At 38.5% G+C, this 18,839-nt stretch overlaps 1 protein-coding gene and 1 pseudogene across 1 annotated transcript in view; both read left to right on the forward strand.

Moving 5' to 3' along the window:
* Positions 1-18,839, forward strand: part of SEPTIN10 (septin 10) — a 74,369-nt gene that overhangs the window by 33,121 nt on the left and 22,409 nt on the right. Inside the window, exons 3-5 of the mRNA XM_090269932.1 lie at positions 6,781-6,898; positions 7,300-7,495; positions 9,396-9,582. Of these exons, the coding sequence (XP_090126058.1) occupies positions 6,781-6,898; positions 7,300-7,495; positions 9,396-9,582 (501 nt within the window). The remainder of the gene's footprint in view (positions 1-6,780; positions 6,899-7,299; positions 7,496-9,395; positions 9,583-18,839) is intronic.
* LOC150015596 (large ribosomal subunit protein uL4 pseudogene) lies at positions 3,561-5,830 on the forward strand (annotated as a pseudogene).

Here is an 18,839-nt window from a genome sequence, read left to right on the forward strand (position 1 = left end):
GTCCTCCAGCTCGCTGATCCGATCTTCTGCTTCCTCTAGCCTGTTTTTAATTCATTCTACTGTGTTCTTCAATTCAGAGATCGTATTCTTCATTTCCTCCTGTCTCTTATTGATAGCTTCCATGTCCTTTTTGATGCTGGTATAATTCTCAGTAAGTTCCTTATAGTTCTTCTGGAGTTCACTGTAGCTTTTCCTGGAGTTCTTTGTAGTTTCCGCTGAGCTCATTGAGCTTCCCCATAATACATGCTTTCAATTCCATATCTGATAGTTGGCTCCCCTCTATTTCATTTAGCACTCTTTCTGGGGATTCTACCTTTCCTTTCGATGGGGGGTTGTTTCTCTGTCTCCCCATTTTTGTGACTCCTATTGTTTATTGGTGCTTCTTAGAATGATCTGCACTTCCTGAATCTGTCCCTGGTGGCGTCAGATCCTGTACCAGTCTGGGCCTAGGCAGCCTGTTGGAGACTTTCAGGGATCTATTGCCTTTGTCTGGCTTGTTGTTAATCTATTCAATCTGTGATTAGCTGTCAGGCTTAAGGACCATGGGCGTGGCAGCTTAATTCCTGTAGGCAGGGCCTTTGCTTCCCCTCAGGCTGATGCCACTTGGCCGGGAATGGTCTGCCTGCAGTGTGGGGATGAGTCAGCACTGGGACCCGGCGGGCCGCTTCCCCAGCTCTCCCCTTAAAGCCACCACACCAAACTCTCCCCAAGCATTTCCAGTCCTCTCTGTCTTCCCTCTGCTTGTGCCCAGGGTAAGTGGGGGCCAAAACATTTTTGTATGTGATCCGCTTAAGAGCTCTTTTTCTCCAGCTGTTTCTCTCCAGCTAGCAAGAAACCCTATGGCTTTTCGCTTTTCTCAGCTGGACACTATTTTACTTTCCACTCTGTTGCTGTAGGCTGGGAAGTTCAGCTGGGGGTTTAGACCCTGCCCTTCTCAGGGGGAACCCCCGGCTGCTGAGCTGTTTCTCAGTCCCTTCAGCTGCCACCCGTGTGAGCCCAGCCAGCCTTTCCGCGTCTCCGCACTCCCTACCGGTCACGTTGTGATGTAGCGGCCTTTTCTGTCTCTCCGTGGTTATAAGACTTCTCTCCAGCTGGTGTTCGGTTGGTTATTCCAGATGATTTCTCCAAAATTACATTGTAAATCCAGACTAGTTCTGGGAGGAAGTTAGTGTAGCTTCCACTTACTCCTCCGCCATCTTGTTTCCCCTAGGTCATTTATATTTAATTTAATTATAGAAATAGCTGGGTTTAAGTCTATCAATTGGCTCTTTGCCCTGTTTTGTTTTGTTTTTCCTTTTATTTCCTTGTCCTGCCCTCTTTTGGATTAATAGATTATTTCTATAATTGCATTTTATCTACCCTATTGGCTTATTAGCTATACTGCTGGGCTTTTTAAACAATTTTTAAAAATAATAATTGATGTAGGCTTTAAGTGACACACATTATCTTCAAATAACATTATAGTAGTTCACGAATAATACAAAACATTATGACAGTGTATCTCCATTCGCCTTCCTGTACTTCGTGTTGTCATTAGCACGCATTCTACTTCTCCGTGTACTATATATTCTATAATAATTGTTGTTGTTGCTTTCAACATTCAATTACCGTATTCTTTGCACTATAAGATGCAACTGACCATAAGATGCACCTAGGTTTAGATGAGGAAAACAAGAAAAAAAATATTCTGAACCAAATGGTGTACTAAAATACTTAATAAAATATAACAGAATAATATTTCAACCATGTAAAGTGAACAGCAGTCAGCAGTGGTATTAAGAACCATCACCACTGTCATTAACAAATGAGAAGAGACTGTAAGGTTCAGGTACTCTTCTAGTTTTCCGCGAAGCCCAGGAAATCTTCATCGCTAGTGTCAGAATTTATGAAGCTCAGTTGCTCATAATCACTGATATCACTTTCTTTGCTATCTTCATACTGACCAGACGCCCTGAGATTCAGCAGCAAAATGGGACATTTAAGCGTCCCCAGGGGTTTTGCGTGCGCCCACCGCTTCCTCTTCTAATAGCTGTCACCACTGCTGACAGATCAGGTAATACACATCACAGTCTGTGACACAATATTTGCTCCATAAGATGCACAGACATTCCCCCCCCACTTTTTTGGGGAAAAATGGGTCTTATGGAGCAAAAATTACAGTATATTTTTCAAGAAATTAAAACAAATAAAAGCTCTCTTATATTTGCTGGTATTTTACCTTCCCTGCAATCTTAATTTCTTTTTGCCAATCTGAATTTCCATCTGTTGTCATTTTCCTTTCTTTCGAAGAACTTTTAACATCTCGTATAGTGTAGATCTGCTTACATTGAATTTTCTAAGATTTTGTTTGTTTTAAGATGTCTTCATTTTGCCTTCATTAGTAAAGGATATTTTCATCAGATACAATGTTCTTGTTGTCATTTTTTTCTTTTGGCATTTTATTGATGATATTCTATTGTCTTCTGGTTTGCATTATTTCTTATGAGAAACTTGTGGGCATTTTATGTTTTACTTATATATAATCTGTGTCCCACACCTGGTTGCTCATAAAGTTTTCCTTTATCCATGTTTTTAAACAGTTTGCTCTGGCATGCCTACTTGTGGCTTCCTTTGGATTTTTCCTTTTTGTAGTTTGCTGAAATTCTTGGATCTCTGAGTTAATGTTTATAAAGTTGGAAAATTTTCAGTCACTCTTACTTAGATAATGTTTTCCTCACCCTCCTTGCCTGCCTCTTCTTTTTCACCTGGTATTTCAACTATAGGTATCCTATATTATTTGGTATTGTTCCATAGTTTTTTGAGTCTCCGTTATAGTTTTATTTTTTCTATGAGAGAATTTTAGCTTGGATAAATAAAGATATTTAGCTTGGGTGATAACTACTAACCAAATATTTATTCTGTTGTTTGATCTTGTATTCTATTTGTTGCCTCTTATTGTAGAGCTTTCGTATCTCATAATTCCCTGTGACATCATCTATTATATCCATCTCTTTCCTGTAGAAAAAGAGTGTATTTTTCTTCTTTAGCATGATTATCATAGGTATTTTAAAGTTCTCATCAGGTAATTCAACTTTTGATTCATTTGTAGATCTCTTTCTGTTGACTGGTTGTTGTTTTTCCCCTTGAATATGAATCAATTTTTTATGCTTCTACCTATATAGTAGTTTTTGATTGTATAGAAGATACTGTAAATGATACGTTGTGGAGGTGCTGGATTCTGTTTTCTTTTTCTCAAGTGTTGACCTTTGTTCTAACAGTTGTTACTAACTGGTCCCATTGATTATGTTGAGACTTTGTTATAGGCATTATTTGAGCCAGGGCTACTTCAGTTGTGCCTTCTATGCTAGGGAGCATTTCTGACTTCTGGGATATGATTCTTATTCCTAACATGTGGCCTATTTAGCTTTTCAGTGGGAAGCCTTAAAGTGTTTACCAAGCCCCTTTAATTTATAGACTTAAAATTCAAATTCCCCATACAAGGATGGCTCTCTTGAACACTCTATATAGCTTCTTCTCGTTCCCATTTCTCTCCTGCTAGGTTTATTGTATTCCTCTTACACATGTGCAGTTCAGCAGTCAGCCAGCGATTTGAGGGAAGTGTACTTGCAGGTTTTGGACTCCCTTCTTTCTGGAATTTTCTCCTTCAATTTTTAGCTGATTTTCACAGCCTTATCTCCAACTGACTTACCAACCCAGTAAGACTGCCACTTGAATTTTGACCTCTATCATCTTTGTGCAGCAATGACTGGGGAGTACCCTCATGGGAAAAGCTAGAAAATGTCATTTCACCATATATAGTTTCCTTGTCTTAAGAGTTTCCCCTTAAATGTTTGTCAGCCTTTGGTTGTACTCCAATACCTTGAAAAAAATTGACTATAGTTATTATCAACAGGGAGATTAGTGTGGCATAAGTTATTCTGCCATTACTGGGTGCTAGGATTGTATCTATAATTCTGTATTGTACTTTTTCCACATAACATTTTAATATAAGAATCAGTGCTCATCCACTGATATATATCAGTGTATTCCAAAAAAGGGGGAATCATCTGGCAAAAATGTCACTTTGCCTGCTCTGTTCAAGGCTCCCATTCAAGCAGATATTGTAATCTTTGTTCACACCAACTTGTGTAAAAACAGTAGATAGTGCTATGCTGTCAGTGAATTGGCAGGTCATCAAACCAGTGCTGAGTCTTGGGGTACTGACAGACCTGTGGCTCAAATTCCCAGAGTTTGAGGTGGTAGAACTCATCATTCTGGCCAGGGTGCTTTTGGCAATATGTGTCACGGGGACCACATGTTTGCACCAACCAAAACCTGGTGCCATTGGCACTGCAGAGTGAACAATAGGAGCAATATGCTACTGGCTCTGCCCTGGCTGCCTCAGGCATACCAGTGCTTGTCATGTCTAAAAATCATTGTATTGAGGAAGTTCTGAACTTCCTTCGGTGGTTGAAGATAAAGTTGAGGGCTACAAGAAGATCAAGGGGGCTGATTTGCTTCTTAAGAAACATAAGGCCTAGAATGATATTGAAAAGGTCTCTGCCTCTCAGCAAATGAGGGGTGGCAATGGCAAAATGAGAAACCATCATAGTATTCAGTGTGGAGGACCTTACATCATCTCTACAAGGGGGGGATCCAAAAAACAGAATTTATTCATAAAAAATTGTGTATTTATTCTTACCTGTTTAAACTTCAGTCACCTCCATTTGATGTAATATACCTATGGAGACATTCTTTATGCTACTCAAAACAGTTTTTGAACTCGTTGATTTTGTTGCCTTTTAGTATTTCTGCCATTTTTTGTCTTACCTCTTCCACATTGGCAAAACATTTCCCTTTGAGCACTTTTCTCATCTGGGGAAACAAAAAAATGTCTCTCAGGGTGAGATAGGCTGAATAAGGAAGGTAGGGCACAGGGGTCATGCCATTTTTGGTCAAAAACTGCTGAACACTCAGCTGACGGTATGGACAGGTGTGCTCATAAATCACACATCATTAAATGGGCAAACACGTTGAAAGAGTCTTCGAAAAAAATTCTCTGAAGCCAAACGCAGTCTCTCACAACAATGCCAGCTGGTACATTGATACAGATGGGTTCCTAGAGCACTCACCTAGCCTGGGGGAAACCTGTACTACAAGGGGTCAGCCTTCCAGAAGGTAATTCTCTTTTTTGAGGGGATCTCTCCTTGTATATTGAGGATAACAGTATCATCAAAGCTTTCAGAAACATCCTTGGCATTAATTACTATGCATAATGTAAGCAAACTGAACAGTTTGAAACTTGCACCTGTTGGCATGTGGGCTGTTATTGCATTTGGATTGAAAGTACTTTCTGCAAGTTAGATGATTTGTATGGCACTTGGTGTAAAGGTGCCTCCATCAAGAGTAATTACAACCTTCCTGTGCACAAGATGCTCAGTCAGACCTTAGCAGAATCTTTCAAAGCCCAAAGGTCCAAAGAGCACTCAGCACTACGCAAAAAGATTCCTCACAGAGTCAATCCTGAAGGAGAATTCACTGAATAACCTGAGAGATGTGTTAAAGCTAAGCCCATATGTAAAGATCATGCACCGGAATACCAATCTTTATCAGGCCAGAACCACAAGCTCCAGGTGGATAAAGCAGCAGCAGTGTTAGAAGCCACATCAGATGAGAAGGGGGTCCCAGGCAAGAAGCCTGTGGTAGAGAAGGAAGAAAAGAAGGCTTTGGCGTTACAAAGCAGGAGAAGCCTTTGGTGGGAAAAAAGAGTGCAGCTACCAAGAGGCCCGTAGCTGAGAAGAAACCCACAGAAAAGAAACCCATAACAGAGGAAAGCAAACCTGTGGCATAAACTTAAATTTGTTCATTCCATAAAGGTCAAATTGCCGTGGACAGCTAATTTTGAATAAAAACCTGATCAAAGGCAAAAAAAATAAATATTTAAAACTTTATTAAAAATCTATCACAAAATGACTTTAAACTTTTTGTTTTACAAATGAATGCCACAGTTTACTTGGGTATTTTCCTATTTTGAAAATCAAATATTTTAATATTGTAACTAGTGCTGGACTCTCGTTATATGAAGAGAAGAAATACACCGTATTTTTCACTCCATAAGACGCACTCCTTTTTCCCCCAAAGTGGGGGGAAAATGTCTGTGCATCTTATGGAGCAAATATTGGGTCACAGACTGTGATATGTATTATCTGACCTGTCAGTGGTGGCGATAGCTGTTGGAAGAGGAAGGGGTGGACCCACTTTGCTGCTGAATCTCGGGGTGCCTGGTCAGTATGAAGATAGCAAAGAAAGTGATATCAGTGATTGTGAGCAACTGAGCTTCATAAATTCTGACCCTAGCAATGATGAGTTCCTGAGTTTTCCAGAAAACTAGAAGAGCACTTGAACCTTAAGAAAGTCTCTCCTCATTTGTTAATGACAGTGATGATGGTTCTTAATACCACTGTTGATTGCTGTTCACATTACATGGTTGAAATATTATTCTGTTATATTTTATTAAATATTTTAGTACACCATTTGGTTCAGAATATTTTTTTTCTTGTTTTCCTCCTGTAAACCTAGGTACGTCTTATGGTCAGGTACATCTTATAGTGCGAAAAATACAGTATGTTGTGAGGGTCTGGACACATTTCTCACAAATTTACTTAGTTGTATCTACCCCCAAGGGGAGGTATAATTATCATAAAATCTTATGTTTCTTTGATATATTCTTTCAAATTTGCGTATATCCTATCTTAGTAAAAGCTTTGTTTTTGTTTTTGCTGTTTTGTTTTTCTTCAACAGAAAAGGGAAAATATTCGCTCTTTGACTATATGTGGCCATGTTGGTTTTAAAAGTTTGCCTGATCAGCTGGTCAACAGATCCATCCAGCAAGGCTTCTGCTTCAATATTCTCTGTGTCGGTTAGTGCCAGCCTCTTCCCCTATGCTGTTCCTTGGTGTTCCCTGTGCTCACTTCATTCTTTTAAGCTGTATGATGCTCATGTCATCAATTTGAGATCAAAATCACAGATTTTTCTCAGTTATTTAAATTTTAAGAGTTTTTTTTAAGTTGTACTGCTTTAACTTTTTTGTTTGTTCTTTAAACATGTCAATACTTCCTTCAGAGTTCTGAGTAATAGCATACTTACTTATTTTTATATTCTGCTAAAGACCTAGTGGACCAACCTAAGCATGTATTTCTTCCATGGACAACTCAGCCTTTGAAATATTTGGGACACTTGAAACCACTCTTAAGAATTTACAGTTCTGTTTTTTCTTGGCCATCCTGTGCACCTGTGAAGATGTACCTTTGTTTCTTTTAGGGGAGTCTGGAATTGGAAAATCAACGCTGATTGATACATTGTTTAATACTAATTTTGAAGACCATGAATCCTCACATTTTTACCCACATGTTCGACTTAAAGCTCAGTCATATGAACTCCATGAAAGTAATGTTCGATTGAAATTGACCATTGTGAATACAGTGGGATTTGGTGACCAAATAAACAAAAAAGAGAGGTACATGTTTTCTTCTTGTAGTAAAACAAGTTTTTCTTATTGCAGGACATTTGCATTCTCTTCCCATGTGCTATGATTTGATTTTCTACTATGCAAATCCATACCTTTCCTCCCAGACTTTTAATTTTTTGAATCATTGCAATATTTTGTTCTCACTAACAAATTGACATTTTTATATTCAGTTACGTAATTTCTCTAGAATAATTTGAAATATATTATTAAAATGCCTATTTCAGCAAAAACAGTTTTAGTTATTTTCTGATGTGCCAAGTCAGTGTATTTTAAGTGATTTGTACTAATTTTCAGGCAAGACTGAAATCAGTGTGAGAAAAAAACAAGACACACAATGGCAAATATATAATGGCCAATGCATGGTGCATGAATTTTTTGTGTGTGAAATTCTAAGCAAATTAGCTAGGTACATTATAATGCATTACAGTTAAGGTTTGATAATGACATTTTTATATTATGTCTTATTTCTCCTGTGTTATTGTAAAGATTGATTATAGAGTCTGTATGAAATTTAAACTAAGAAAGGGGGAAATAGACTGGGGTAAAATAATAACTTTTGTTCTTTTTCCTTTTCTTAGAAATTACATATTTTCATTATTAGAGGTAATTTCCTACTTTTCTAAAGTTTGCTTTAGAGAGAAAATACTTTGCATAATTAACTCTTTATGTAACTTATGTTCGCCTTCTCAGTATATTTGTGTGTTCTCCTTTAAATTTCAAGAAATTATTTGTGTGTGCTTTTTGAAGAAGCAGATTAGTGGCACAGACAAAGGCCTTTGACATGTTGCTTTAAATCATATTAATTTTTAAAGTACTTTTCTATATAGCACCTTATATGGCTTTATAAATTTATACTTTGATATTTGGCATTGTTGATGCTCTCATACATGGTAACTTTTTAAAATATTTCCTTTTCTATAGAAATATTGATTTTAGATATAGCAACTTCTGTAAATTCTCTGATTAATTCCAGCAATTCATCTTTAATATTGTTTAGATTTTCTATGTATTAGTATGATCTACAAATAATGACACTTATATGTCTTCCAATCCTTTTTCTTTTTTAATCTTTTATGGATGTTTAATTTATATTAAAAAATAAAATGCACTGATTTTTTAAAGTGTATAATTCAGTAAATTGACAAATATATAGCTTTGTAGCCAACACCATGGTTAGAATATATGTAAGGTCCATAGTCTTGGATACTTTCCTCACATGCATGTGCATGTGCAGATCAGTGCTTCGCCAAAGCCAGAAGGGGACCCCTCTCTAGATCTCCAATGCTTTCTGTTGATGCAGTTCCTTTCTTTCCAGTGTTCTTGTGTATAAATTCTAGTTGCTTTGGCCTCCCTGAACTGCTATTGGTATCTCTCAACTCATAGAATCTGCCAGGCTCTATTCTCTCTAAAGATATGGCATATTATTTAACTGAGAAAAGGCATCAGCATCAATAACTTAAAAGATATTTAAGTCAAATTCCATGACTTCTTGCTTCTTACATTAGATTTGTAAGGCATGAAAAGCATTAACATATTAAAGAGGAAAGGCACACATCAAATGAAAGTATCAAATCAGTAATGCAGTTAGGGGTGGGAACCTTGTTAGAAAGGGATCCATTGTGTGAACGAATGTGAGAATGAAACAATGTAAATTCAATATTTCTATAACACATTTTAAAGCACAGTTATCCTGATGGTTTTAAAGTATTACCTTTGTATGTGCATGTTTTGCACAGTTTGTTTTATTACTGAAGTTATCGCTTTACCATACATACTACATTTATTAATTGATGAAAATAAAGATCTCAAACTTTGGAGTTACATAAATATCTTATTAAGGTAGCACCGATATGATGTATTCAATAGTTAAATAATTATTTTTTTTTAGCTACGAACCAATAGTTGACTACATAGATGCTCAGTTTGAGGCCTATCTCCAAGAAGAACTGAAAATTAAACGTTCTCTCTTTAACTACCACGATTCTCGTATCCACGCGTGCCTTTACTTCATCTCACCAACAGGCCACTCTCTGAAGACACTTGATCTCTTAACCATGAAGAGTCTTGACAGCAAGGTGGGTGGAAAAAGAATCAATTTAGCCTGCTTTAATATTTACTTTGAATTATTAAAATATCTTTATGATAATATATGTATAACTTCTATTCTGTGCATTTTTTAAACATTTGATAAGTTTTGATCTTAGGTTATTTTCCAGAGAAATTCAGTTTGGAAGATGAGATGCAAAGAAAAAACATTAACATAAAATTTCAGTTCTTTTTTTAATGATTAAATTGCATGTCAGAATATGGGGATTCATTTATATATTCTTTAAAAATACCTATCAGTACTCCATTTCTTTTAATTACTGAATAATATTCGATTATATGCATATGTCATATTTTATCCATCAGTGATGGACATTTGGGGTTTTGACTGTTATAAATAACGCTGCATGGTGACATGTTTTCAGTTCTCTTGGCTGTGTTTCTAGGAGTGAAATTGCTGGAGCACATAGTGTACTAATTTGTTTCGTAGAGCTGCTATAACAAAACACTGAGAAGCTTAAATAACAGAAATTAATTTTCTCTCAGTTCTGGAAGCTAAAAGTCTAAAATCAAGGTGTCAATATGTTTGGTTTCTTCTGAGACCCCTTCCTTGGCTTGCAAATACATCCACAGTCAGTAACTTTGCTCTTGCTAATATTGTTTACTTTTGATGACATAAATTCTAGGGCCTTATCGTGTTAAAAAAAAAATTGGAGGAGAGAAAAAATGGGGTATGTACATAGGACAGAAAAATCCCTTTCTTCAAATGGTTAATAACACTTAAAAACTTCTTTTTAGAATTTTTATGCCATTGGTGTTCTATAAGAGCCAGCATGTAGATGGACAGGGTACAATTAGGACTGGCCGTTCCTCTCTGTATAATGAAAATCCTAGGGTCCAGGGCCCTGGTGAAGTTTAGTTTTGGAGGCTACAAGTTCGAGAGCAGGGTGCCAGCATGGTTGGGTTGGGTGAGGGCCAGCTTCCCAGATACAGACATCTCATTATATCCTCACATGGTGGAAGGGCCATTTACATTATTTAAATGTGGATTTATTTGACACTAATTTTACTTTATGATACTACTAAGTGAGAAGTTCATTGACAAAGATTAAGATCTAACATTCTGTCACATATTAGAGCAAATTATATTTTAATGTGAACCATATCAAGAAAACCTATTTTTAAATTTCTAAGCCAAGGAGATATATATAAATTCAGGGAGCTATAAAATACATTATCCACAAATTAACTCCCTTTGGATTTTTGTTTAAAAGGTGACTAAAGAGTACTTACTAGCTTATACTAGAAAAAAAAAGAGAAGGTTTTCTGTAACCTCTGAGGGTATGAGAAACTCAGCTTTAATTATCCTGGCTAATAATTTTATGAGATAGTATTCAGAAAGCAAGGACATTCTGGCCATTACTTTTTGCTATACAGACATCAGTGTGGACAGTATGAAGGCCTGCTAGTGAAGTATCTGTACATAGATTGATTGACTTTTTACTAGTTGCAGTCTCCTGGCTTTAGCAGTAACTTGATGAAGCTTATATGGTAGCCTGTTCATCTGATAGGTTTTCTAACCATTTAGACAGTTATTTTTATCGTTTGGTCTGATTATATGGAAGTTTATATTTATTAATGGAACATAGAGGTAAGAGTGCATAACTTTGTCTTAACAGGACAGGGAAACATGATGTAGTTTGTGTAAAGATCATAGCATTTGGTGTCAGTAAAGGCTGGTTTTAAATATTAGCTGGCACTTAATAGCTATATGTTTTTTGACAATTTTCTTTAGCCCTCTGAGCCCCAGTTTTCTCACATCTAAAATAAAAGCTAGGGAGTTTTTAAAAGAGGTGATCTCAAGGGGCAGATGTGAAGATTAATTAAATTGATAGTTTGTCTTGATTTTAAAAGCAGGACACTTCACTGCTTCACATGGAAAGTTACCTTATCTTACTGAAATAGTGACAGGTTACCATTAGTGTGAAACATCTGTTACTTTCCCTTCCCCTGATACACAGATTCTCATTATGTTTATCTTTCAGTCTATCTTGTGTCCTCCAGCCTATTGATAATGATGCTCTTGGCTAGGAATGCCTGAGGTATTCCTCCCACTGTATTTACTCATAGTATGAGCCCCCACAGACATCCCTCACCCCTGCCATCACTACTACTATGGTCAGTGTCGTGGCTAGGCCAACCCTTGTGATTCTTGTTATGATCTCAGGATGCACTCCAGCAAGAAACCATCAGGAAACTTTGAAGAACAAGATTTGTTACTCCCAGATCCTGGAGGGTACACAGCACACCCAAAGACCACACAGGGAGGACAAGAGAGAGGGAAAGGGAGGGAGTATGAACCTGGGACTCTGTGTTTATAAGGGTTCAAGAATGGGATGTAGTTGGGAAGATGGCAGAGGACTAAGGGGAGGCTGTGCTCTCAGGCTCCCGAGACCCGTCTGTAGTTTGCACTAATTGCAGACAGAACATCTCAGTGAGCAGCTGGACACTGGCAGGAGTCGAGCCTTCGCACTGCTGGATTAGAGAAAACCATCTAGGAACAACCTGTTAAGTGAGGATAGCAGAGGAAAAGGGGACGAAACGGGACTCCTGACTGGGGCGGCTGCCCGAGCTGTGGCTGGAAGTACACAAAGGCTTTTTGGCGACCACAGGCTACCTGGGAGAGGAGTTGGGAGGAGAGCGGATCTCTGCCCGCTGGCAGAGACGGGACTCGAACAGGCGGCATTGGCGCTGAAGGACAGGAGACAGCGTGCTCCCGGGCAAGTGAGAACATAACTCTGCTTTATATTTTTCTATAGTGGACGGTGGAGAGGGAAGGAAAGTTTGGGGGTGGTAGGCCATTCTTGAGGAGCGCAGGCACAGTGGTGACTCATCCACTCCCCAACCCTCCCCTTTGGTCGCGGGGGCGCATAGGGAAGTGCTCTCACTCACTGGCCCAGGTGCGCGGGGCCGTGAGTCCAGACGTTCCTTGGACACTCCCCAACGGACATAAGATCAGTGCCCCAACGGGCACAGGGAGGGCCCACTGAACATGCAGAGGACTGTGGGCAGACACCCCTAGCCAGCTCCCGTGGGCGCCGGGCCCTAGGCCGGAAAGCAGACCATTAGCGCAGGCTCTGTTCGTGCCGGCCCAGACGGGTGAGGGAAGGCAGTCGGCTGCGGCGCCGGAACAGCGGGCGGCAGCGACTCACAGACGCTCACTTCCACTGAGCACAAGTGTCTGGGGCTCTGCCCTAAGAGGCGAGAGACCAACTCCCAGAGCTCGGCTCAGCGGGACTAAGGGCACAGGCACGCGAGCGCAAAAACACCTCAGCCCGGGGACAATAGGCGCCAAACGCAGGGCAAGTTCTCGGGCCGCTCGCGCGTGCAGGGACGCGCGCAGGGACACCTCAGCGCGAACGCGGAACCACCTCAGCCCGGCAACAATAGGCGCCAATCGTGGGGCAAGCTCTCGGCCGCCCCACCCGTGCAGGGGCTCGCGCGCAAGGACACCTCAACTGGCTCCGGCGGGCAGCAAGGAAGCGAGCTGTGCCGCCGGCAACCGCAGGCAAACACCATTGCTGCAAGAAACAAGAACCTCTGAACCGCCACACTAGACCAGCTGTGGACGCAGAAAGAGAAGGTGACACACCAAGGCTGAACTGAGTAAAAACATCCTTTTTTTTTTTTTTTTTTCACTTTTTTTCCCTCTCTTTCTTCTTTTCTTTCTTTCTTTCTTCTTTTCTTATTTCTTTTTTCTGTTTTTTTTTTTTTTCCGGGTTTTTTCTTTTCTTCTTTTTTCTTTCTTATTTCTTTTCTCTCTTTCTTTCCTTCTTCTTTTCTTCTTTTTTCTTGTTTTTTTTCCTCTTCCAAAAAGAAAAGCTATATCTCTAATGTGTTGCATATAACCTCTCCTCCTCATCCTTTAATTGTTGTTTATTTGTTTGTGTGTCTAGTTTAGCCCCCCTATCACTCTAAATAATAGAATATAATTACTATATAAACCCAATACAATACAATCCCACTTTCTTACTATATTATGCATTTTTCCATCCTTTTCTTCTATTTTTATTAACATACAATGTAAATATTACCTACTGGCTTGCATAGTCTCAACTATTATTAATCTATCACCCCCTCTATCAAGAATTATATTTTTCCTCCCTAGTAACAACTCTTATCTATTCTTCTTATAAAAGCTCTAATCTCTTTACATTTTTATTAATACGGGCTTGTTGGCTGAAGATAGCGGGATAGAGGGTGGGGATTATTTTTTGAGGGTGTGGGTGTCCTGCCTGGGCTGTGTGTTTATGTTTTTAACAGCATCTCCACAAAAGAACTCAAGACAAAGTGGATAGAGTGACTCTCAATCAACTAGCCAGAAGGAAGATCCTACCAAAGAACATCTGAAATATAACCAGACAGTATAAACAAACGACATAAAAGGTAACTCAAGAACATCAGGCTCAGGATATCAAAGAGACTGCACCACTGAAACCCCCAGATCTCCCATAAAGAATCTCACACCACAAAGAAGGGAAGTCAAAGCAGACCACCCCGCCCCCCAAAAAAACAAATAAATAAATAAAAACAAACAAGAAGAATCCAACATGGTAAGACGCAAAAATAACCCCTCAATGAAAAGAGGAATCCTCAGAAAGAGAGATAGATGAAATAGACATAGCCCAAGTGTCAGACATGGAATTCAAAACAATGGTGGTAAAAAAGCTCAATATACTTGACATCCTTAAAAACTACCATGACAACCTCCAAGGAAGTTACCAGCAGCTCCAAGAAAATTACAGGAAACTTGCAGAGAACTACATCAGAATAAAAAAAGACATAGAAACTGTTAACAAGAACCAGGAAGAAATGAAGAATTCAATCTCTGAACTGAAAAACACAGTAGAATCAGTCAAAAGCAGACTAAAAGAAGCAGAGGATCGGATTAGTGAGTTAGAAGATAATGTAGAGAAAAACTCCCAGACAATACAGCAAAATGAAAAAAGATTGAAAAAATATGAACAAGATGTAAGGAAATTACAGGATAGCATGATAAGAAATAACATCAGGATCATAGGAATTAGGGAGAAGAAAAGGAGCATGGAATTGAAAAACTGATAGGAGAAATAGTGACAGAAAATTTTCCGAACCTGATGAGAGAGAAAGTTATACAAGTTCAGGAAGCACAGAGAGTTCCAATGAAGAGGAACCCCCAAAAACCCACTCCAAGGCACATCATAATTAAAATGGCAACATTCGAAGACAGAGAATCCTAAAAGCAGCAAGAGTAAAACAGCAAATAACATACAAGGGAGCTCCGATAAGGCTATCAACTGATTTCTCAACAGAAACATTACAAGCCAGAAGGGAATGGTCAAAAATATTTCAAGCAATGAAAAACAGAGGCCTACAACCAAGAATACTCTACCCAGCAAGGCTCTCATTCAAAATAGAAGGTGAAATAAGGAGTTTCCCAGACAAAGGAAGACTAAAAGAATACATCTCCACCAAACCAGCATTGCAAGAGATGCTAAAGAGAGTGTTCCAAGAAAAAAGAAGGAAAAAAAAAAAGAGTAGAGGAACAGAGGTACAAAGGGAAATGAATAAATACACGTCAATAATAACCTTCAATGTAAATGGATTAAATGCTCCACTTGAAAGACATAGGGTAACGGAATGGATAAGAAAACAGGACCCACATATTTGCTGTCTACAAGAAACACACCTCAAAACAAAAGATTTACACAGACTGAAAGTAAAGGGATATAAAAAAATATTCCAAGCAAACGGACCGGAAAAAAAGCCGGGGTAACAGTCCTCATATCAGACAAAAGAGATTTCAAAGCAAGGGCAATTAAAAGAGACAAAGAAGGACATTTCATAATACTTAAAGGAACAATCCATCAAGAAGATATAACACTGATAAACATATGCACCCAACATAGGAACACCCAAATACATAAAGCAAATACTAGAAGACTAAAAGAAGGATATCAACAACACCACACTCATAGTAGGGGATTTCAACACTCCATTATCAACAATAGATAGATCATGAAAGCAAAGAAACACCAAGGACATACAGGCATTGAACAACACACTAAACCACATGGACCTAACTGATATATATAGAACTTTCCACCCCAAAGAAGCAAAATCGTCGGCGGCGGCAGCCGTCCGTCTCGAGAGACGATGGTGTAGCTTCTTAAGAGTCTATCTGCACTGCCGAGAATGGCTGTGCAGTCCGACTCGGGAGTGACACGGTATCTGTCTCCTCCCGTGTTGAATCGACATCTTGCGATGACGCTGAAGCTACAGAGCCTGGGCAGGGTAATATGGAGGGTCTGCTGTTGCCCATGCAGCAGACCCAACATGTGCCCTCTCTGAGGCAAAATATATGTTCTTTTCAAATGCACATGGGACATTTTCAAAGTTAGACCACATAATAGGACACAAGACAAGCCTCAACAAATTCAAGAAAATTGAAATCATATCAAGCATCTTTTCAGACCACAATGCCTTGAAACTAGAAATCAATCTCAGAGAAAAAAATCAAAGACACCCAAACTCATGGAGATTGAATAACATGCTATTAAATAATGAATGGATTAACAATGACATCAAAAAAGAAATCAAGAAATTTCTAGAAACTAATGATAATGAGCACACCACAGCCCAAAACCTATGGGACACAGCAAAAGCAGTCCTGAGAGCGAAGTTCATAGCAATACAGGCATATCTGAAAAAGATAGAAGAATCTCAAATAAAAAACCTAACCATAAAGCTACAAGAACTAGAACAACAACAACAAACAAAGCCTAGGGCAAGAAGAAGGAACGAAATCATCAAGATCAGAGCAGAGCTAAATGAAATAGAGACTAAACAAACAATCCAAAAGATCAACAAAACTAGGAGCTGGTTCTTCGAAAAAATCAACAAAATCGACAAGCCTCTAGCCAGTCTAATCAAGAAAAAAAGAGAGAAGACCCAAATAAACAAAATCAGAAATGAAAGAGGAGAAATCACGACTGATACCACAGAAATACAAATGATAGTTAGAAATTACTACAGACAACTGTATGGCAAGAAATTTGACAATCTAGAACAAATGGACAAATTTCTAGAAACATACAACCTTCCAAAACTGAATCAAGAAGAAGTGGAAAGTCTCAACAGAGCAATAACAAAGAAGGAAAGTGAAACAGTAATCCAAAATCTCCCTGTACACAAAAGCCCTGGACCGGATGGCTTCACAGGCGAATTCTACAAAACATTCAGGGAAGAACTAACTCCTATCCTCAAACTGTTCCGAAAAATCCAAGAAGAGGGGAAAATCTCAAACTCTTTCTATGAAGCCAGTATTATCCTACTCCCCAAACCAGGTCAAGACACAACAAAGAAAGAAAACTACAGGCTAATATCACTGATGAACATAGGTGCTAAAATCCTCAATAAAATATTGTCAAACAGGATCCAGCAATACATCAAAAAGATTATACATCATGATCAAGTGGGCTTCATTCCAGGGATACAAGGATGGTTTAATATTCGCAAATCAATAAATATAATACACCACCTAAACAAAATGAAAGACAAAAATCGCATGATCATATCAATGGATGCAGAAAAAGCATTTGATAAAGTACAACACCCATTTATGATGAAAACATTCAGCAAAATGGGAATAGAGAGAGCATACCTTAACATAATTAAGGCTATATATGAGAAGCCTGAAGCCAACATCATACTCAATGGACAAAAACTAAAAGCATTCCCCCTGAATTCAGGAACTAGACAAGGTTGTCCCCTCTCTCCACTCCTATTCAACATAGTGTTGGAAGTCCTAGCCACAGCAGTCAGACAAGAAAAAGAAATAAAAGGCATCCAAATTGGGAAAGAGGAAGTAAAACTATCATTATATGCAGGTGACATGATAGTATACCTAGAAAATCCTTTAAACTCCACTAAAAGACTACTCGATATAATAACTGAATTTGGCAAAATAGCAGGGTACAAAATAAATATACAGAAATCTAAGGCATTTCTGTACACCAACAATAAAATAGCAGAGACAGAGACAAAAAAGAAAATACCATTTACTCTAGCAACAAGAAAAATAAAGTACCTAGGAGTAAACTTAACCAAAGAGATAAAAGACCTGTACTCTGAAAATTACATAACATTGAAGAAAGAAATTAAGGAAGATACAAATAAATAAAAGCAAATACCATGTTCTTGGATGGGAAGAATCAACATCATCAAAATGGCCATACTACCTAAAGCAATTTACAGATTCAATGCAATCCCTATTAAAATACCAATGACATATTTCACAGACCTAGAACAAATACTCCATAAATTCATATGGAACCAAAAAAGACCCCGAATGGGAAAAGCAATCTTGAGACAGAAGAACACAGCAGGAGGAATCACAACACCAGATATCAGACAATACTACAAAGCCACTGTGATCAAAACAGTCTGGTAATGGCATAAGAACAGACATATAGATCAGTGGAACAGAATAGAGAGTCCAGAAATAAATCCGGGACTGTACGGTCAACTAATATTTTATAAAGGAGGAAAGAACATAAAATGGAGTGAGAACAGCCTCTTTAACAAATGGTGCTGGGAGAACTGGATAGGGACCTGCAAAAAAATGAAACTAGACCACCAACTTACACCACACATGAGAATAAACTCAAGATGGATCAAAAACTTAAATGTAAGCCGTGACACCATTAAAGTCCTAGAGGAAAACATAGGCAAGAAAATATCAGATATCTCACGTAACAGTTTCTTCACGGATACATCTCCTAAAGCAAGAGAAATAAAAGAAAAAATAAATAAATGGGATTACATCAAACTAAAGAGTTTCTGCTCAGCAGAAGAAAACATCAGAAAGATGAAAAGGAAACCAACCATATGGGAAAACATATTTACCAATGATATCACAGGCAAGCGACTGATCTCCAAAATATATAAAGTGCTTAGAGGACTCAACATCAGGAAAATAGACAACCCAAATAAAAGATGGTCAAAGGACCCGAACAAACACTTCTCCAAAGAGGACATACAGAAGGTCCATAGGCACATGAAAAAATGCTCGATATCATTAGCCATCAGGGAGATGCAAATAAAAACCACAATGAGATACCATTTTACACAAGTCAGAATGACCATCATCAACAAATCAACAAACAACAAGTGCTGGCAAGGATGTGGAGAAACGGGAACCCTACTGCACTGTTGGTGGGAATGCAGACTGGTGCAGCCACTATGG

The sequence above is a fragment of the Furipterus horrens genome, unplaced genomic scaffold (genome assembly GCF_987537825.1).
Source record: "Furipterus horrens unplaced genomic scaffold, mFurHor1.1.pri manual_scaffold_3, whole genome shotgun sequence".
Taxonomy (NCBI): Eukaryota; Metazoa; Chordata; class Mammalia; order Chiroptera; family Furipteridae; genus Furipterus; species Furipterus horrens.